Source organism: Amphiura filiformis, chromosome 15 (assembly GCF_039555335.1).
Source record: "Amphiura filiformis chromosome 15, Afil_fr2py, whole genome shotgun sequence".
Lineage (NCBI taxonomy): Eukaryota > Metazoa > Echinodermata > Ophiuroidea > Amphilepidida > Amphiuridae > Amphiura > Amphiura filiformis.
In genome coordinates this window covers 64,924,116-64,946,380 of record NC_092642.1, presented here as the reverse complement: position 1 = coordinate 64,946,380, position 22,265 = coordinate 64,924,116, and the positions used below count along the sequence as shown (strand labels likewise).

Here is a 22,265-nt window from a genome sequence, read left to right as displayed (position 1 = left end):
ATAAAATACATAACCAAATAGACATCACAAAACTTCAGAACCAAGAATGTTATACCTTTGGTGTTTTCAGTATATGATAGCCTAATGTTCGTATAAGGTAATAATCATAGTAACTCAATTTTCAAAAATGCCTCCTTTGGCCCCCATGGACCAGATCGTGTCACATATTTATTGGTCTTGCTGTGAGTTTTAAAATATTGAGTTTGACTATATGTCTCACCTAATATTTTTAATACTCGTAGCTCTACTAATAATATATATGTGACCCATTCTGACAAAACCAGGAACAAGTCGCATTTTTGATATTTCAAAAAAAAAAAAAAAATGTAAGCACGGGACAATAAGCTTGAAAATGATACCAAAATTATATACATAGCATCAATACTTTTCAAGATATAACTAATTTTGTAAATGATACCTTGATAGTTTTGCCAAACGGCTGTTCTGAATAAATGGACTAATTAGTTTCCTGCTTTACACAGGATTGAATAGGGATTATCATAATTCAACTGTCAATTATTGATTAAATAATCCTCTGTTTAATAAGTACTTTCAAGGATTTGAAAGTCCACTCAGTCCCAAGGTCAAATACCATGAAATTAAGAATTCCAAAATTTGATTTTTTTTTTGGGAATGTCATCTTTAAAGGTCTATAACTCAAAAACATGCCTGGCGACTTGTTCCGGGTTTTGTCGCAGCTGGTCACATATGGGCTCAATCTATCAAATTTAGTATCAATAATGTGTGTCTTTAAGCTTAAACATTACAGGTTTGCCTGCATAGCACTTTATAGCATGCATTATTGGCACAACTCACTACCTGCACAACACAAAACAACCACACACAAAGCTCACCAGGCACAAATCAAAATAATACAGAGGCAAACACTATTTTGCCTTCCATAAGGCAAAAAAAATTGTTTGCTTGTCCATAGATCACTTTCAGAAGTTGGGTCGGTCGGTCGGGAAAAGGTTTTTTTTTGTGTGAAGTAGTGCCTACTTGTATGTAAAACACTCACTGACCACAGAATTTCCACCAAAGACAAATTCAAGGTAAACCCTACTTTATTTGACATAGAAATGCTGCATTTAAGTTCAACAATGCATTGTTTTACTTGTGCAGACGCTGAGGATGTTAATACGAAATATCGGAACCCTCAGCCAGGTACGACTGTAGGGGAAACATGCAGGAAATGGTATTTTACAACATTTCTTTTATATCTTCAGTTTTTCAGACGGAAAGTTCATGACTTTGGGGAAAATTGTCAAACAAAAGTTGTGCGGTCGGGACTGCCGGACGAGGACAAGCAAACAACTTCTTTTTTGGCATAAGGGACATGTAACATGACAAGAGTTGGTTCTCTTTGGTCTAATCTCTTTGTATAAAACAAACATCAAAAGCAGCATGATTTGTCCTCTTTGTTGTGTTCTAGTGGTAGTTTTATCCTGCCGTCACTGTCTGTTAATTCCCCTGCTTTGGTTCCTTGAGCTCGAGTTCTAACAAGAATTTCTTCTACTAGAAATCTGTAAAAATTACACAAAATCACATGTATTACTAATAATTGTTTTATCAAACATTTTGTTTTAGTGTCATGGGACCGCCGTGTTCTGTTGTAGAACATTAGCGAATGAAACGACACTCATAAAAGGGGCTGTGAAATAATTATGAGCCAACAGGGTAAAATATCCAAAAGACATACCAAAAAATGCTTGCCCTCCCCCTCTCGGCCTGCCAAAAATCGCTTTCCCCCACCCTCCCCACCTGCCAAAAATCTTTGCCCCCCCCCCTTTGTACATGCCAAATTTTTGGAATCCCAATCTGCAAACCTTTATGGTCTAGATATATATTGCAAGCACAGCAAGCAGGAAAATTTGCATATTAAAGCATTTCCTTTTGAGAGTGTCGATGCATTTAGATGATCTATGGTGGATGTGTGCCAAAAAAAATTGAATGTGTGCCAAAAATTGTTTGGCCCCTCATGGCTTGCCAAAAATTGCTTTTGTATACAATAGCAAGGTGTACAAAAATTACCTGCCCTCCTGGGGTGGGTTACGTAATTGTAACCTGTACGAAACTCAGGGAGCTGATCCTGGTTGCGATGGTTATTTGTGGAATGTATAGGGTGTGCGCTCTTGAGAAGCAGCAAAGTCCCTGATTTGTTGTTAAATGGTTTAAATGATGTGGGCCGTAGTGGTCAGTGACAACCTGTAAAGTGTGCTGAAGCATGTGGATCAACGTCTAGGCGTTGTGCCTGTGCGTAAATACTGATTTTCGTGAATTTTTAATTAATGCTCATTCTCCTGTTAACTCACTCTTTCTTTCACCCACCAACTTCGATGAAGTAGTCAATCTCTGTATGGCACTGAAGCCTGGAGCAAGCAGTGGTCATGATGAAATCAAACCCGAGGTTATTAAAGCAGTCAGCACCTCAATCGCAACCCCACTTGTCCATATTTTTAATTTATCCCTGTCTTCTGGTTTTGTTCCCCACCAACTCAAGATCGCTAAAGTTGTTCCCATTTTTAAAGATGGTGATCGCCACGATTCTTCCAATTATAGACCAATTTCAGTTCTTCCTGCTTTTTCAAAAATTCTTGAGCGCCTGGTCCACAAGAGGTTGTACAATTTTATTTCCGATTTAATCTACTTCATAACTCACAATTTGGTTTTCGTTCTAACTGCTCCACATCTATGGCCATCATGGAAGTCTACAATAAAATTGTTAACGATCTCGATAACAAAAATCACGCCTTTGGTATCTTCCAGGACCTCTCAAGGCATTCGACACGGTTAACCATGATATTCTGTTCTCAAAACTCGCTCACTACGGTATTCGTGGGAATGCCTTCGATTGGTTCAGGAGTTACCTTACTGATAGATCCCAGTTCGTTAACTTTAATCATCGTAACTCAATTCATTTGAATACAAGTTGTGGAGTTCCACAGGGCTCGATCTTAGGACCCTTATTATTCATTTTATATATAAATGACATTGTGTTCTCAAGTAAATTTTTCTCATTTGTCATTTATGCTGATGACACTAATTTATTGGCTTCACATAAAAATCTCCATCATCTCATACATTCTGCTAATATTGAACTTGCAAAAATTTCCACATGGCTTAAAGTAAACAAACTTTCCCTTAATATTAAAAAGACCACATATAGATTTAAAATCATTAAAAAATCATTAAGAATAAAATGAATCTGACACTATTTCAATCAATATTGAAAACAAGCCTATCTCAAGGGTCTCTCACACAAAATTTCTCGGGATAATTCTTGATGATTCTCTAACATGGCATCAACATAATACTTATATTACAAATATTGTTTCAAATATTCAGGTATTCTTTATCGCCTTAAACACATACTTTCTGGCTCAACATTATTTTCTCTTTATTCTAGTTTGGTTTTACCACATATTCAATATTGTAATATTATTTGGGCCGACAAGAATAATTGCAATTTACAATCTATTCATCTCAAACAAAACCAACTCACATTACCTTGCACACACACAACCTTTGTTTAAGAGATTAAATACACTAACCGTTTTTGATATTCACAAACATCAAATTTCCCTCTTTATGTATAAGTTCAAAAGTAGTTTACTCCCAAATATTTTCACTGATTATTTTAAGAAGAGTAATACCGTCCATTCTTATGGAACCAGGTCAGCTGAATTGTATAGACCTCGCAACTTCAGAACAGATCTTGCAAATAACACAATTAAAAGACAGGGCCCATTAAGTTGGAATGTTATTGATCTCAATATTCGTAACTGTAACACCATTAAATGTTTTAGTAACCTGTATAAAGATTATCTTGTATCCCAATATGAGTTGTAATTAGATTGCTAGGGATTTATTTATAGATCATGTTGATTTCAATCAATGATTCTCGTGACTTGAGTCTCGTAACCATCTTTTTATTATCTTGATAATATCGTATTGCCAACATATTTGTCTGTCTCACCTGTGTTGTCCTGTCTCGCTTTGCACATTGTAGTTTTGTCGCTTCATAATGTCTCTCGCCTTTTCACGTAGTATTTAAGTATTAGTAGTTCTCTTATAAATTTCTTTCAGGGTGGCCAAACTTGTACGAGCCTTGTGCTCTTTTTTGGTCATCCCTCCATTGTAATACCGTTTGTTTTGAAATATGATTCAATTGGTAAATAAAACTGAAACTGAAACTGAACACTATAAATCATTACATTGTTTTTTTAAATTTCAAAATGGCATGCCAAAATATCCTTGCTCCCCCTCTCCACATGCCAACCCCTGGCCTGTCAAAAAATCTCTCCCCCCCCTCCAGTTTGCTTACCAATGTTACATTTTTGGGGACCCAATTTGCTAGCCTTAAATTGTTTAGATATATGTAATGTGAGCATTGTGAGCAAGAAATTTTGCAGAATTTTCTGTTCTGTTTTCCTAAGCCTTGAGCATTTTATTTAAAGGGTACCCCATGAGTGTGCAAGAAATGTCTTGCTCTCCCCTTTCAACCTTTCCCAATTTACTTGCCTCCCTTTTTGCCCTGCCAATAATTGCTTTCTCCCTCTTTTTGCCCACATTGGGGGGTAAGTCTCCAATATGCCTACTTACTTCATTGAGTCTGCTACATTGACATTGTCTTTGACTGAAATCATACTCCATCCAACAAAGGTCCGATCCTGTGATAATTTCTTGATTTCTTCTTCTGTTACACTATGTTCTGGAAGATCAACCTGAAATTGACAACAGAAGAATTCAAATGGGCTATTCCTGTTAAAATCCATACACCCTGTATGGAAGATATGACCTTAATCCCTCACACAGGGAGTGTGAATTTCAAATGGGGCCACCCATTCAGTGTCGTCTGCTCCAAAATGGGTTATTCCTGTTAAAATCCATACACCCTGTATGGAAGACATGACCTTAATCTTCCACACAGGGAGTGTGAATTTCAAATGGGGCCACCCATTCAGTGTCGTTCTGCTCCAAAATGGGTTAATCCAGTTGAAATCAATACACCCCCTATGGAAGACATGACCTTAATCCCTCTCACAGGGAGTGTGAATTTCAAATGGGGCCACCCATTCAGTGTCGCCTGCTCCAAAATAAGTTATTCCAGTTAAAATCTATATAACCCCTCTGGAACACATGACCTTAATCTCCCACACCGGGAGTGTGAATTTCAAATAGGGCTATCTGAATGGGTGAGTCCATTTGAAATCTTCACCCCCTGTGCGGGAGATTAAGGTCATTGCAACTGGAATTATTCAATAACAAAACAAAATGATCAAAGCAAGCAAAAGTTAATTATTTCCTGTATAGTGCATGGCCTAATGAAAGCAAAAGGTGAAATGCAGGAATTTTTTGTTGCTACAGTTGTTCGGCTAATACATGTATAAGAAAAAAATAAGGCTTAACATCCTGTATTGATAAAGAATGGCGTGCACGCAGTTGGGCGCAGTGATTACTGCAACATTCATATGAATGAATGAATGAATGAATGAACATTACATGTAGGAGTCTGGCCCAATCGCCAATGAAAGAGAGATGGGCACTCCGATTACTGTTTATAGAGGATCGACTCCTTTACTTTTACCTTGCTGATTTCTTTAATGCATTTTTTTAATGTTTCTTTGCCTTTTCACATGCCCCTGCCCCCTACAACCCTGGACTCTGGAGCAACACATCACAGGCATGAGAATACACAATCATGAAAAAGTCTGCAAATTATTTTTTTAAAGTTGGAAAAGTGTGAAAAATTGGACAAAAACACCTAAAAAATGTACTAAAAATAAATAAAAGGTAAGATATTTTGACATCACCAAAGTTTGGTTCCAGTGTTCTGACTGGTTGATGGCCCTGGGTTAAACCATCAGTCCTGCCAGCAGTTTTGTTTTGAAGTCATCCCTTACCTTATTTGCTAATAGAAGACATGGTATAGGTGTGCCATCTCGTAAGGCAACCTTTGAATCTACATCATCCTTCCATCGTATAACACTTTGAAAAGTCTTATTTTGTGTGACATCAAACATGATAACACACGCTGATGCATCTTTGTAGTACACTCTGGTGAGTGAACTAAACCTCTCTTGACCTGAAAAGGGAAACCAGCAGAAAGTTAAACCAGGGATTAAGTAATTAGGGATCTGTCAGCCATCTTGAATGGCAGTAAAGCTAAGCAAGTCACTGTGCATTATTCTGCCATTGACTATCCTGGTGCAGAATACCAGATGCCCACTAAATACAATCCTTACGCACTCAAGCATTGTATGCACTACTGATCATATAGTAATATGATGCTAGACACATTCGGGGGAGGGGGGTCTGTTGAGGTCACCCTGGAGGCAGCCCCCATGAGTGTGCAAATTTGCGGTCGCAGCATTTCAGGTTCCATAGTGTACAGCAATAACCAGCCAGGTTTTACAGTTCGAGCTCTGCATAACAAGGATATAATTAGATAGCTTAAATGGATATTGACAGTTATCCACAAAGCGTAATTTAATGCATTATAACACGAGGTAAACCCGATCATGAAGATGGGACAGGAATATGGGAAGATCAGGTCCAGTTTTAGAACACATAGTGAGGGACAGCCATGGGACACTTCAGTGTGTAGGCCAGGCCCTAATGGTGTGTGCCACTGCAAAACATAACTCAAAAGTAAGAAACTGCTTTAAATTTTGCATGTAATTTTAAGTTGATCATCTGGTGAAAAATAATTTTGGTCAAATAACTGGCATAATGTAATTCACTTAGTTAAAATACATACAGCTGAAGCTGTATATTTAGGGACCATTCACAAACACTTGTTAGGGGGGCCTGATGCCAAAAGGGGGGCCCTTAAAAGTTTGGACCCTCCTAAGGGGGCCCTGAAAAAAATGACCACAAATTGTCCTGGGAAAATTGAGTTCATATGCTTTTCTATGGGTTGAAAAAATTTTGAGATCTGAAAAGGAAGGCGCCCCCAAAATGTTTGCAATAAATTTTTTTGCATCAGACCCCCCTAACAAGTGTTTGTGACAGGTCCCTTACCTGCAATATCCCATAGTTGAAGCCTAATAACTTCATCCTCTGATCTTTGGATCTTCTTCAGTGCAAAATCAACTGCAATACATTTAAAATAAAATGAAATACATCAATAATTGAAATACCTCACAAAAAGTAACTTGGCCATAATAAATACATCTATAACTTTAAAACTTGGTATTCGAAAACAACAGGAGAAAGGTTTCTGTCTTAGGCCAAAAAAAAAAATATTGTTGTGTTGCCCTCAAGTGGAAAAATGGGAAATTTGGGTAGGACGGTCGGATTATTTTTTTTTTTTTTTTTTTTTTAAACCTTTTCAGTTTTTAAAAATCCCGTCAAATATTAAATAATGCTTGTTCAATTAGGGGACATTTATCAATTTTGACTTCTGGATACCTGTTAGACAACAATTAAAGACTAGTCTTACAATAAAATATTAATTTTAAGTGAAAAACATTGAGTTTTTGAACAAATCTGCAAAAATCATCATTCCAAAAAAAAAAAAAAATTTAGGGTAGGACGGTTGAGGGCAACACAACAATATTTTTTTTTGGCCTTATTGTTATACCCCATAGGCACTGGCTGAATTTTCAGCCTTGAAGAACTATTTTGATTGATTACAAAGAGGGCTGCATTATGTATTGAGCCAATCAGAGATATGGTTAGAATAGTCATTATACTTGAGGAAAATGAGGAGGTGCTTTTTACTTTCTTTTTTTCAAATGTCAAATTTTGAGGGACAAGAGTACCACAAAAAGACCATGTTTTTGGACCGCGCAGCTCTGAAAGACCTCTTAATATGACCAAAACAAAGTGCCGAAAGACCTCTGATTTCAGCTCTAAAAACCTCTAATTTGATCATTCCTTACAAGGCGAATTTCAACTAAAAAGCCAAAGAAAGAGTTCGCAGCTCTGAAAGACCCCAATATCAGCTCCCAAAGACCTACCATCTCCAAATTCTGGGGAACTTACCCATCAAAAAATTGATTATGTGACCCCACCCTGGGTTTATGCTCCGGATTAGCAGTTTGAAATCACAAACTTATTGTGATTTATCCATTCACCATATTTAGGGCCACCTACCTCCAACGGTGACTTTATAATTATCTTCATAGCGTCCCTGGACATATCTTCTGACAAACGCTGTCTTGCCTACCAACGAATCTCCTACTACTAACACCTTAAACAGCTTCTCTTGCTTGAAACTGTCACCAGCTGCCATGATTGGTTAATGTCACCATCACATCAGCATTATCAGTTCTACAAATGTGCCACGACAGTAAATAGTTCAACAAACAAATTCTGAAAAATAAACAAATTTCTATCGATTAGGCACAGCTATAATCAACACCTTAATGAGTTGCAAAATTATGAATTATTCATTAGAAACTACTTGTCGAATCAGGGGCTATTTTAACGTGCCTCCTGGCACGTTTGTGCAGTGAGATTAAAATTCCGTGCAGTGAGAATTAAAAATCTGTGCTTAAAAATGTTCTATGCATTTTGACAAACTCAATACAGATGCTTTAATTTTCAGGTCATGGTCATTTTCAGGTAATATTTCAACATTTTCGCGCTGCGCGCACTTAACACTTTATTACTCCATATTCCGATTTTCAAAGGGCCTCACATACAGTTTGCGAACCGCTAGTATCGTCAACTCCCCCATGCTTTGCTAACGACAGTGTTTACAACCAAAGCAAGGTCTGGCAGCTTTCAATTAGCCAACGTGGGTGCTATTATGGGGTGGTGGTGAGGCAACGCTTGGCGATCGCGCAACAAAAAACCCACGGACGTAGATCCGGGGGTGGGGGTTGATGATCCACCAAATATTTTTATATGGGGTGGTCCATTCCAGGGCATGTTGACGTCCATGTGTGTTTTCTGACAAATTTAACCTCAATGTTAACCTTAAGGTTTGCCCTCGACACCACCAGGGGATCTAATATTATAAGGCGGATTCCCGGACCAGAGCTCGCAACATTGATAACTTTTACTTACCAATAAAAATAGTCCTATAATCCCTACAAGTGAGCAAAGTGTCGGACTGCAGTAATTTCCCCCTAAAATCATTTTGTTAGGCCTTCGACCAATTTGCATTTTTAAAATCCAATGTTATAATGATTTTTTAGTGAAAATGGGGTGACGGTTCGCTATCTCTAAGGACCGCTATCTCTAAGGTTCGCTATCCCTAAGGTTCGTTATCACTAATTACGAAAAAGGTCCACTATACCTAAGGTTCGATATTACTAATTTTGAATAAGGTTCGGTATTTCTAAGGTTCGATATCACTAATTTAAAATAAGGTTCGCTATCTCTAATTTAAAATAAGGTCCGCTATCACTAATTTATTAAAGGTTCGCTATCTCTAAGGTTCGCTATCACTAATTTAAAATAAGGTCCGCTATCTCTAATTTTAACAATCCCTGTATCCCTAAGGTTCGCTATCTCTAATTTTAAATAAGGTCCGCTATCTCTAAGGTTCGCTATCTCTAAGGTTCGCTGTCTCTAATGTTCGCTATCACTAATTTCAAATAAGGTTCGCTACCTCTAATTTTAAATAAGGTTCGCTATCTCTAAATTTAAATAAGGTTCGCTATCTCTAATTTTAAATAAGGTTCGCTATCTCTAATTTCAAATAAGGTTCGCTATCTCTAATTTTAAATAAGGTTCGTTATCACGGGCCTTATTTGAAATTAGAGATAGCGAACCTTATTTTAAATTAGTGATATCGAACCTTAGAGATAGCGAACCTTAGAGATAGCGGTCCTTAGAGATAGCGGGATGTCACAGAAAATGGAAGATTGTTTGTACCAATTTTGTGGGTGATTTTTTCAGTGTTCAAAACGTAACAAAATAAAAGTAAACAAGAGCATTTTGCAGGTTTGTTTAAAAATTGGGCTTGTGTTGCTTTATAATAAGTGTCCAATCAGGTAACTAAACGGTCAAAAATTAAATAGATGATTTTTTTAAATCTCCAAAACTCGAGGGGGGGAACTCCCCTCCAACCAGGGGTGTGGCCGGACTTTTTGGGGTGACTGATTTTGTAAACGGGGACCTTTTTTGGGCCTTTTCACAAATTTTTGGATACTTTTGACCAAGAAAGCATAAAGAACCTATTTTTTGGCAAGCAATTTTTGGCAAGCCGAGAGGGGGGCAAGCGATTTTTGACACACATTCATGGGGCGCCTTTTTAATAAAACGCTCTAAAAAGGCTTAGGAAAACAGTACGGAAACGCTTAAATATGCAAATTTTCTGGCTTGCTGCGCTCGCAACATACATCTAGAACATTTTAGGTTTGCAATTTGGGATCCCAAAAATTTGGCATGTTCAAGGGGGGGGGGGGCAAAGAATTTTTGGCGGGCTGAGACGGTGGGGGGGGGGGGCAAGCAATTTTGGCGAGCTGTTTGGAAATCTTACCCCCGGGGGCTCATAATTATTGCACAGCCCCTAAAGATAGAAGAGGTGATAACAATTGAAACCATATGGATACTATTATTTTTATTAGTTTATAAACTCGGAATTGACTTTCATGGGCCTTAACCTTGATGCAAAAGTCGGGGCAAAAGTATAACCTTGATGCAAAAGAATTTAGTCCCTATATAGCGAGGGTGGTTTAAAGGAAAAGATCGTCGTAATAGTAATTCCATGAGTGGCCTTTAGGTTTTGAAAAGAGTAGGGATTTAACCCCTAGGCTTTCTTGAGTTAATCTGGGGGGGGACAAAACCTGAACAAATCAAATCAAAGAATGACAATGAACCCTGGGCAATGAACATAAATCAGTAACATAAATTATAACTGCATAAATTCATTTAAATATAGGGCCTATTTCATTTGAACATGTGTGGTGAATTTTGGCTTTATGCACATTGACATTTCATTCAACATACATGTACATGCATATTTTAATATGATATTATATAAAACATGTTAAAAGTATATTATATAGTCAGTGTTCAAACAAAATAATGCATGTTTTGATTTTATATTTACCAGTTCATTTGTTTTTTGGCTTCAAACTTCAACTGCAAACTGAGTACAACCTGCCCAATCGTTCACCTGTAGCCTGACCAAATATGCTGGTATAATTTATTTCATTTTACTTTATTTCTGCATGCAACGAAATCAGTTTGATCACATCACATGAGCACTCCACTGAACTCAGGATGCATGGAATCAGTGCAGTACAATCAGGAAGTAACTCCAATAACAAACATGAACTTTTCAACTTTGACCTTTGTTTTTGTTTACATATCGACCTCCCATACATACATCAAAATGTACATGCACAATTACGGCCATCACATTTTTTTGCACAAAGCTTAACACTGCCTCCACGTTTACACTTCAAGAAACACCACTTGTGTCCAATCTGGAGCTCACTTAGTGCCTACAATGGTACGTATTATATGTCATTATTCATAATTTGGCAATGTCGTTGTATGTTTGGACTTATTTTTGTCAAAATCTATTGAAAATGCCGCGATCAAAAGTCAAGAAACTTCAGTGCAAAATTCTGCTAGTTTGTCAACACACACCTATGCATGCATCGGACATATTTTGATCTTGCACTGTGTTCGTAAAAACTGAACATACTGAAGCTTTTTTGTACTAAAATGACCTGACACGTTTTTCAGAGTAATTCCCCTACTTGAACTCTATTGTCAGGTCCCTAGATCGTCAAAAACACTGGCCGCCTTTGTTTGTTTTCATGAGTAATTCTGGGTTTTTCCCAATATCCTGTGATGTGATTGGTTCATTTGCATGATTTGGGTCTTCCCTCCAAACACAAAGATCAGCATGTTTTACTATTGTTTGGGAGGCAAATTTATATGCTGCATTTAACATTTGTGGAAGTAAATGTTTCTTGAGGTTTTAAACCTGATAAGTTTTCTGTCAATTTCATGATTTTGGATACACATTTTTCACCTGCACAATCGACTTGCAACTTTTAAGGTAGGACTAGGAGAATATTTTATTGAGAAGTCTATAATTGTAGGTACAATGTATGGTAAATTCATACATACATGCTATGTAACGGCGCGCGTGATTGGTCGAGAGCCGGGCATAAACAGCGTTTATGCCCGGTGGCCCGGATGTGCGATCACGGGGTAGGGAAAACGAAGGAAATTTACGGTTTTTAATGATGTTACTTGGCATTTTTTGTTTTTATTTTGATGAAATAACAAGCACAAAATGTTCTGGTATGTATGAGCAGGGTTCATTCATATATTTTCATGACTAAGCGGTTGTTTATGCCCTCGGGCATAGCGGCCCCTCGGGCATAAACAACCGTTTAGTCATGAAAATATATGAATGAACCCCTAATTAATCATTCTTGGCCAAGCTCAAATGTACCTGTTGCGTCCATGTAGCGTATGTACTGAGCGTGTACGCAATGTAAGCAGGGTTCAATTTACTTTGAAAAAAATGCATAGCAATTTTTTGCGAAAACATTATTTAGGTGATGTTCTTATAATATTAGCATGTTTAATAAGCCCTTTCGCAATTTCAGATCATGGTGCATCATGGGTAATATTTGCCGATAAAATTGGAGATAAACACGATGAGGCTACTGTACTGTACATTTTCAATGCATGGGGTGAACTTTGCCGTTTGCATAAAAATGTTTTGTACTGGAATTTCGCTGACAGTTCCTTCACAATATTTGTATTTCACAGGAAATATTAACATATGTAGGAAAGAATAAAATATGTTTTACAAAAATATGTTTTTGAAGGAAGTGCAAAGTTCGCCACCATTGCAAACGCACTGCAGCCAGCCTCCTTGTGTTTATCTCTTGTTGAAGAAATGTGTGACGATGTCTGAGCATGCGCAGTTGCAATTTACTGAAATTACGAAAGGGCTTATTGTAAAAAATTGCTATACGAGCTGAAATGTGTGTAGCAGGCTGTCCAAAATGGGGAGCATTTTGTTCTGCGACACAAGTTAATCGAACCCTGAATGTAAGGTGCGTTCATGCTTTCTATACCAGTACTGTACCGTGCTATCATCACTGCTATGTGCGCTTGTGTTTATCGTAGATCGGGCCACTAGCATTCTGAGTGTTTGAACTGGGCCAAGTTTACCTGTAATTTACCTGTATACATAGTTACCACCGGTTTGTTCACGAAATACGGAAAAATAGGCAGTTTGGGGCCAGACAGTAGATATGTTCCCATATTTTGTTAGAACAGCCATTAAAATTTTCAAACTATAATTATATAGTATTAAAATATGGACAGTCTGGTAAAAATATGATGTTCAGTTTTTAAATTTAGTGTGCACTTTTTTAAAATAATTTTTATTTCAAATTGGTTTTTCCCCCTTCAAAAACAGGCGGCGTATGACATGATTGAGCTGGCAACTCGTGAAACCGCCCGGCCGTATGGCATTTTCCATATACTCGGTTAGTTTTGTGGGGTTAATTATCGAACCCAACGGTTTTAGCTTGTATTTATATTATTTATCAACATAGGCCTATTTGTTTGTGATATTTCAAGCGTTTTAAAATTTCAAAATAATCCCATTCAATTACACGGTTGACGATGAAAATTTACTGCATTTAGGGACTGCACGTCATACACCACCTGTTCAAAAAGTTGATAAACGGTCGGCATGTTTTTGCATTGTCGGTCAGGTTAAAATGTTCTAAGGATGTAAATGTAATTTAAATGTAATAATTTATGCAAATATGATCTTGAATAATAAAACTTTGACAAACAGTTATATAGCAAAAAAAAGTACATTGTATTATTTTGTTGGTCACACACAGGGTCTTAGCTAGAAATTGAGGGTTGCCCGTCATTTGTATAAATTTGCCTGTCCTAATTTGACCTTTAAAATATTTACCAGACATCTAATAGCCCATTGGGGGTTCAAAGAGTTCAAATACATGTATGTGCTGATATGGCCTTGTTATACAAATTGGGTCTACTAAAAAGGTCAATTAGCTTCTCAAAACATACAATTTATGATATAGCATCTGTCAACAGGATTAATTTTGCCCGTCCCAGGAGCAAACTGGCCGTCTAAAATGACGGCCAGACGGGTGGCTAGCTAAGACCCTGGTCACACATCCCACTGCCATCATGTAATGGTCTGACATGTTAGGGTTCAACTGTCAGGTTAGCATTTATGTGATTGATATTGCCACGCCCCCCTACTTTTGTTGGTCAATGACTGATTTCGCCCGCACCTTACACTTCTAATCAGACTCCATTCGGGGGAACTGAACAACCTGCCCCCCCCCCCCTCCACTTTCAATGTGTTGCGCACGCCACTGTTGATATCTGGTAACTTAGCGTGGACCTACTACTGCGTAGTGATTCTTGCGCATGTGTGATGCGGTTTAGCAGGCTATCACAACACTGACGATATCATGATGCTCCTAGAAAGGTTGCAATATTTCATCATTTCAGAAATATTCCATTGAACCACTAATGGAGGGACAAAATATCCAGCATAGATTAAATTTGTAAATTTATCTACCACCCGGCAAGCATAAAGTCACAAGTTTAATGAACTTAAAAGCTTAATCAACTCAATTTTTTTGATTTTTATACCACAAATAGCACAACAGATTTGAAGTTACCTCAAGTACAATTACCATGATTTGACTAAAATGAATGAGAACATAATTAAAATACAAACTTGGTCTATTATAGTAAGGGACCTAAACAAATATTGCCTTGTACTTTGCTGGAGCTATCTAATAGGAAAGTCAAGGGTCAAATATGTAACTTGTGGTCCAGGGCTCAAACTTGGCACATGGTCCGGCAGCCATTGGTTCACAGGCTTTTGCTATGAACCAGCTTTTAGTACAGATTAGGTATATTGTTAAATAAAAATTCCTTTAAAAGGAATAGGGCGAGCAAATGAATTGTCAAGATAAAGGTGTAGTTCCATATTGATAATGCAGTATTACTTCGATTTTCACTTGTCATCATTAGCAGAGGAGTGAAATTTTGATTGAAAGAATTAAACTAGGAAGGTTGGCGCATGGTGTTGGAAGTTATCTAAATGACGAAGAGACCAAGGAGAGCAATCAAATTTGCAAAATGTTATTGTAATATATCCACTTTGTCTCAAAGCTCCCTCTACCATTAAATTGCGCACATTAGGTTATTTTCAGTGGCAGCGCCAGGAATTTTTTTAGAGGGGCATGGGAGGGGGGCAAAGTGAATTTCAGGGGGGCAAAATCAACCAATTTTGATATAAAATTGGATTGATTAAGCCCATATTTATTGGTTGAGCTAGGAGTTTTAAAATATTGGACGAGACGTAGTCGAGTCAATTTAAAAACTCATAGCGAGACCAATAAATATTGGGCGTAAAGCATCCAATTTTATCATTATGTTTTGGATCCAATATTTTCACACACTTTGATTCATCAAAAGACAATAATGGGCAAAATTGCCACAAAAGTGTAAATTTTACGTAATTTTGAGTTTTTACTGGGGGGCAACAGGGGAAAGAGTTCTGACTGGGGCAATCCCCGTGGCAGCCCCACTGGTTATTTCAAAGTCATGATATTTTTTCCCCTTTTTTCCCCCAACAAAAAGCCGAAAAACTCAAGATATGATCTGTATTTTGTGATTTATTTTTTTAAAGAGTCTGAGTCATACAGCACATCGTATATGGATATCACAGTATCAACATGCATAATGGTCACCTTGACAAGCATTTCAAAATTCCATATTTAAAAATTTTAATCGCATGCCGCATTAGATTTTCAGAAGCTGAAGAGCTTTGAGCATACCTGCCAACTACTCCGATTTTCGCGGAGTTACTTTGATTTCCCGAGTTTTAAACCCCCGAAAATCGGAGTACTCCGATTTTCTGGAAAAAATAAAAAATATATATATTTCATTTCTTTTCCAAAGTTTTCGGCGACTTTGGAGAACCATTGGACCTATTCTGAAGTGCTACATGTAGGATCATTCACAGTTAATTTGAAAACAATTGGAAAAAAATTACAGTTTCTTATCCTTAATATGCAGACCACTAACTAATGTTTACCTCTTCATCTAGCACATATTATAAATGCATGGAAAACCAATGCATGTATAATAAGGTAAACATACTCCGTCATGGCGGTGTGATGACCTTTACTTCTTGTTGACAATGTCCTTTTTGACCTTTTGGAAGGTGTTTCTAGAAGCAAAGTGTCATAGATTTTGGAAAGTTCTCAGCCCCTGTCCCTATTAAGTGAGAGAACCGATTTTCATCAAGAAAGAGACCAGCCCCACCCTTAATAGGGACGAGGCCCGAGAACTTGCCAAAGGTCAAAAAAGGACATTGTCAACAAGAAGTAAAGGTCATACATCAGTTATCACACCGCTGATGACAGAGCATGGTTACTCTGAAATTATTCAGACAAAAATGTGAGTGTTGTTGACTAGTTTTAAACAAATATATGTATAGCATGCCATCCAGCCTGCTTGAAAAAAGGGAGGGGGAATTTTTTTTACCATGCAGAAATACTTAATGAACAGAAGCAAGTTTATTGCCAATAATAATGTTTTATAAAAGTTAAATTTTGTTTGTATTTAAAGATTTATACCGGTACTTCACCTTGCGATGTACATTAGTTTATTGAAGTTTCAGTTTCGTAGAATGTCAGATTGTTTTAGGATGCAGGATGTGGTGATTGAAAGTGAGGAAGTAACATTTGCACAAATGGTTATCAACTTTCTAGTAGCCAAAGACATATCAACTTAATACCTTTCATTTCCTGTTTCAAGTGAAATCTTTTCAGGATTAGAACTTTAACAAGTATCGATCCATATTTCCAGCAGAGATTTTACTAACTGATCTGTGTGAATCTAAAGAGATTCTCATATCCTCACTGAGCGGGAAAAACCTCGTGTACTTTTTGCCCTTGAACATGGTTGAAGCAAGCCATTCAATATTTGAAAGTCTACACATACAAGGCTTTATCCATTTTCAAGGACCAAAAGTAAATATGAGGTGTTTCCTGCATGTACTTTTGGCCCTTGAACATGAATGAAGCAATCTCTTCAATACAAAGTTTACATAGATCTACAAACAAAGGTTTTTCCCGACCAGTAACGATATATAGTACATGTATACATGTATGTTTTGAGCCGTCATACTAACTAAGTAAATGTGTTAGAATCCAGAGATTCTCACAATCACTGTTAAAAGAAACTACCTTGTTGGACTAAAGTTGGTTTTTTTAAACTTCTGTGATCGTGCCTGTGCGTATGGCGTACATGAGCGTAAATGCAAAAGCAATAAACAATCACGCTTTTTTTCACAGTGAGTGCTGTTGCCAGAATCCAAATGAATTCTAGCCAGAATCAAAGAGAATTCTCGCCAGAATCCAAGTGAGTTCTCGCCAGAATCCAAGAGAATTCTCGCCAGAATCCAAGTGAATTCTTACCAGAATCCAAGTGAATTCTCGCCATTATCCAAGTGAATCCTTGCTAGAATTCAAATGAATTTTCGCCAGAATCCAAGTGAATTCTTGCAAGGTGAAATAAAATTATGCTTAGTGCTTTTGGTGTACTAGTATTAATGTTGCTTCATATTTTGTATTTCTGTAGGGGTGACATTCTGTTACATAGGCTCTAGCAAAAAGTAGTGTGCCACCTGCTGTAAACCATCCTATATCACCATGGAGGATATTGACATGAATAGACAAAAGGCTACAGAATCCCAGGAGAACAAGAACAATCATGGCCCTAACCATGCCACTTTTGAAGACCTGTGGAGCTCAGTCTTGGACGACTCTCCACCCTCGTCGCAGGTATCCAGTCCCGTTCACAACAACCAGCACCATGTACACAATCAGAACCACCAAAGACGGAAGAAAAGGTTCAAGATCAGAGTGCCGTGCGACTCGACATCATCATCCGCCAAATTGAACGAGGTGGAACAAGCGCTTGTGAATCAAGCCATTAGGGACAGTTTGAGTAGGGTGAAGAGATCGAGAGGATCGAGTCGAGTTCATCAAACAAATCTCACTAATACTCAGAACAATGCATACACTTTGGGTTTGCTGCCTGGTGCCGGTAAAGGTAATGTTGCGCCTAACACAGCTGGCACAAGTGCTACTAGTCCTAAATCTATTCAAAGTGTGGGTAAGACGCAACCAGCGTGTACTCAGTCAAGGCCAGAAACAGTAACCCCATCACAAGATCAACTTTCAGCACCAAAGCAAGCAAGTTCACCCGCTACCTCTGTACAAAAACTCCCCAATGGTGCTCAGTTACCGGCTGTTAATGTGACTGCTCAACAGTCCATACCAACATCCCATTCCACGTCAAATGATATTCCACAAATGCCTAACCCTCGATCTCCTCACAGTCCGGAGAAGAGCCCATCATCTGTACCATCGGCGTCTCTTCCGCCGGGTTTTAACTACATGTCGGAGTCGCAGAAACAACTTTTTTATGAATACCAGAAGCAGCAACAAATTCGCAAGAACAAGCAGCAAGTAATCCCAAGTGTTTCACAGCCCATTCCCTCTAATATGCAACAGCAGGCACCCAATATACAGCAGAGGATTCCAGCTCATCAGAACGGCAATCAGAAACCAAGATCTGCACACAGCCAGGGAGTATCATCACCACAAAGCAGACATCATCAGCAGAATTTAGAGAATCTGCAGCATAGCCAGGGAGGCTCGCTAAGAAGTAGTAATCAGGAGCTGCAGCAGAATCTACAGCAGCTTCCCTCTAGCCATGATGTTCCGCTTCAAAATGTGCAACGTCCAAGTCCCCATCAGACTGGAACTGTAAGTGGTCATCAACAGCAAAGTCAGGTGTCATATTCCCAAGTACAGCAACAGCACCAGCAGAACAATCAACAGCAACAACAGCAGAACAATCAGCAGACCTTGCAGCATCCAAGGGAACAAAGCTTGCAGCCACAAGTATCTCAACCTCAAGTATCGCAACCACAAGTATCTCAACCCCAAAGTACAAGTTCAGTTTCTGCCAGTGTTGTTGAGAAGAGAAAGTCAGAGAATCAGAGGGAGGAGCATGTAGAGCCAAAGAAACCAAGAAATGAAGATGTTCAACCTCCAGGTATGAAGTTGTATTAGGGATGGGTTCAAAACCCGACCACTGGTGCCCTTGGCAGACTGGCAATTGGACCTGGTGTCTATTGTTCTGAACAAAAGAAACCACTCCCAATGGCTGGTTCTGGCAGGTTGCCGGTGGTCAACAGGCAGGGTTTTGAAGATATCCCTTAGTAAATGTTACATTTTCAAATGATATGCAAACGCATTTTGTTGTCACAGGTTTGACTCTTGTTGTTAGAACTTCAAACAGTTACAATTGCACTGCGTAAAGATTTGACTGTAAAAGTAGACATTTTTGCGATTTATTCAGCAAACTTCCAAAAAATTTTGCTTGAAATTATACAGTACATAACTGTATCATGTATGTCACAGTATTCAACTGACAGATGCTTGCATGCATATGTTGCTCATGGAGACCAGGGAATAGTGCATCCAATATAGATTTCAACTGGAATAGCCCAATACTTCACAAACTCACCTTTGTCACTTTGAAGTTCGTTGAAACATTTATCCAACCCATTCCAGGGTAAGTGCAAGAATAGCTGCCAGGTGTCATATATGTTTAGATGTGTACAATAAAGAATGCAGGAGTTGTCTAATTTCTATAGGGCAGCTATTTTACAGGAACTAATTGTACTGTAAACCCCTCCAAACATTACTTTTCAACATTTCAGATGAACCTGCAGAAGAAGTAGAGCCGCCACCAGGACCTACCCAGTATCAAGTTGGAGGAGAGAATAACATGGTGGTCCATGCCCCTAAAGGATGTACATTTAACAGTAAGTTAATCCTGGGGGAGGGAGGCATCGTACAGCAACAATGCTCGCCAAAAATGTTGGGAGCACAGACTACTGCAGACTATCCATCAACAGTCAAAGTCCCCATGCTTTGTATGCTGTGAATTTTGGCATATTCAGGAATCAGGAGGGCCAATGTGACAATTTCGCCAGTGTTACGTGCCTTCACATAGAGCATTGCGTGTCTTCGTTTTTACACATAAAAATATGCTGTATGTGTGTAGCAGTTTTGTCTGTCACACTTCATAGAACAATCAGCCCTCATTATTGGGTGATGCCGAGACTTTGACTGTTTATGGTTAGTCTGTAGTAGTCTGTGGTTGGGACGTTTTCAACAGGGTAATGTAAATAGGTCCTCCCTCCAATTTTGAATCTTGTTGGTCATGCCCACCTAGCAGTACCCACCCTTGACTGGTGGGGAAAGGGGAGGTTAGGGAAGGGTTTAAGTGTAGGGATTCAACCTGAATCTTCCACAGAAGAAGGTGAGTTTCAAATGGAGCTGCCTAATTCTTTCATTTGAGATTCATACTCCCCATGTGGAAAATATTTCCCAAATCAACAACATCCAAAATTTAGGTCAAAAAAGACAAATTAAAAACTTTTCATGTCATACTTTTTATTCATCCATTTTCAATGATGAATTGCTGTTTTCAATTTCAGTTTACCAAAATAGAAGCCAACATAGTGATGGTGGACATGGTCATGTTGATAGAGGGGATGGAGGCGGTGATTGTAATGGCAACTGTGGAGGTAATCAAAGCCGGAGGATGAACCAGAAGCAACACGCTATTGAATGGGCTACTGGAGGAACCAATGAAACAGATAGTGGCTCTCATCCAGATAGAACAGGTTGGTTAACCCTATGAGAACTACCTCTCGATTGGCCAAAATGAATATTGTGTCCAATTTTGAACCAATCAAGGAGGGTATTAAAAGATCATCTGCAAATACAAGTTTGAGCATAAACAGTTCAAAGCCTAGTCATAACTGGCAATTGAAATGATCATTTCAAATTATCAACCAATCAGAAATGCTGTTAGTTGACCAGTAGGGAGTTAAGTTGAAAACAGTTTAGGTTAAGAAAAAAAAACACAAAGGCCAAATTTTTAACAAGTTCATTTTGTTTAGTTTGTTCTAAAATATGGGTCACAAAATGTGGTGTTTTTTTGTGATTAGCTCCAGAATGGTTAATTTTACACCAAATTTAGATTCCTTGACTCTTTATCCTTTAGAAAAATTTTTACTTTAGTATGTCGGATGTGAATAATTAAGAAGTTACAGCACTTATTGCATTTCTGAAATTTGACAGTTGGCAGTCACGTTAAGTGAAAATGTTTATTTGTTTTTCAGCCACAAGTGTACCCACCGCAATGTTCCGTGACATGTCAAAATCCATCGGCAGAAAGTGGAAATTCCTAGCACGGCAACTTCCCATGGTAGAGTACGGACTTCTAGAATCGGAACTGAAGGAGCTGGATGCGTGCAGCGGGAACGACATGGATAAATCGTTAGCCGTACTAACCAAGTGGTGGAAGGAGAACCCTGATAGCTGGGATGCAGAGAAGATGAAGAGGCAATTAGAAGATGCTTTACGGGAATGCCATCTGGTGAGACTAGCGAGGAACATTGATGAAACCTTCCAAGCTCTCACTGTATCTTCCTCATATTAAGAATCTATCTTTCCAGGGGGAAGGAGGGGCACATTATCAATTCTCGCTATTCGCAATAAGGGCGCCGCGATGTAATCATGATGTATCATGGGAAAAGGTCGACATCCAAGTCCGCGCAATACGAATATTACCATGCTATTACATAGGAACACATGACAATATTTTTTAGTTTGTCAAAATAAAGGTGTTACACGCGAATCGATATGCAATAATACTAAATATTGTGATTTGAAATGTGCACAATTCATTTTTTCTCTATCGATTTGCGTGTAATAGCGAGAATTCGTCGTTGGGCAGGAAAAACCTCATATGTGTCATTGGCCCCTGAACATGCTTAAACCACAACCTCCTATGTAACTGGTTGGCAGTCCTGTTTTAAACATGTTCAGGGGCCACAAACATATAGGAGGTTTTTCCTGCCCAATTGTTCGTGGGTACAACCCCTGGAATTTGGAGATGGTGGGTATGGGAGCTGTGAACGAGCTGTGAACTATCAAAATCGTGGTCTTTCTTGGCTTTCTGGTTGAAAATCGTCTGGTTAAAACCAAAAATGTGAGTAATGAACAATTTAGGGATCATTTAGAGCTGAAATTATCAAAATTAGGGTTTTTTCAGCACTTTGTTCTGGTCAATTTTTGGTGTATTTCGGACCTGCACGGTTCAAAAACGGGTCTTTCGGGGGAACATACATGTATGGTAATTTGTGTTAAGTGCCCCCACCTCGATAT

General features: G+C 38.4%; 2 protein-coding genes across 2 annotated transcripts; one reads left to right on the top strand and one right to left on the bottom strand.

Moving 5' to 3' along the window:
• Positions 1-323: 323 nt before the first annotated feature.
• Positions 324-11,210, bottom strand: LOC140171957 (ras-related protein Rab-7L1-like). Its single transcript, XM_072195303.1, has 6 exons — positions 11,012-11,210; positions 8,101-8,319; positions 7,024-7,095; positions 5,904-6,085; positions 4,603-4,724; positions 324-1,523 (listed from the first exon to the last, which is right to left on the bottom strand). The coding sequence occupies exons 2-6, from the start codon at positions 8,237-8,239 to the stop codon at positions 1,394-1,396; spliced, it is 645 nt and encodes a 214-aa protein (XP_072051404.1). The 5' UTR covers positions 8,240-8,319; positions 11,012-11,210; the 3' UTR covers positions 324-1,393.
• Positions 11,211-17,659: 6,449 nt separating this feature from the next.
• LOC140171956 (uncharacterized) lies at positions 17,660-21,972 on the top strand. Its single transcript, XM_072195302.1, has 4 exons — positions 17,660-19,074; positions 19,745-19,849; positions 20,528-20,716; positions 21,218-21,972. The coding sequence occupies exons 1-4, from the start codon at positions 17,661-17,663 to the stop codon at positions 21,535-21,537; spliced, it is 2,028 nt and encodes a 675-aa protein (XP_072051403.1). The 5' UTR covers position 17,660; the 3' UTR covers positions 21,538-21,972.
• Positions 21,973-22,265: the final 293 nt, after the last annotated feature.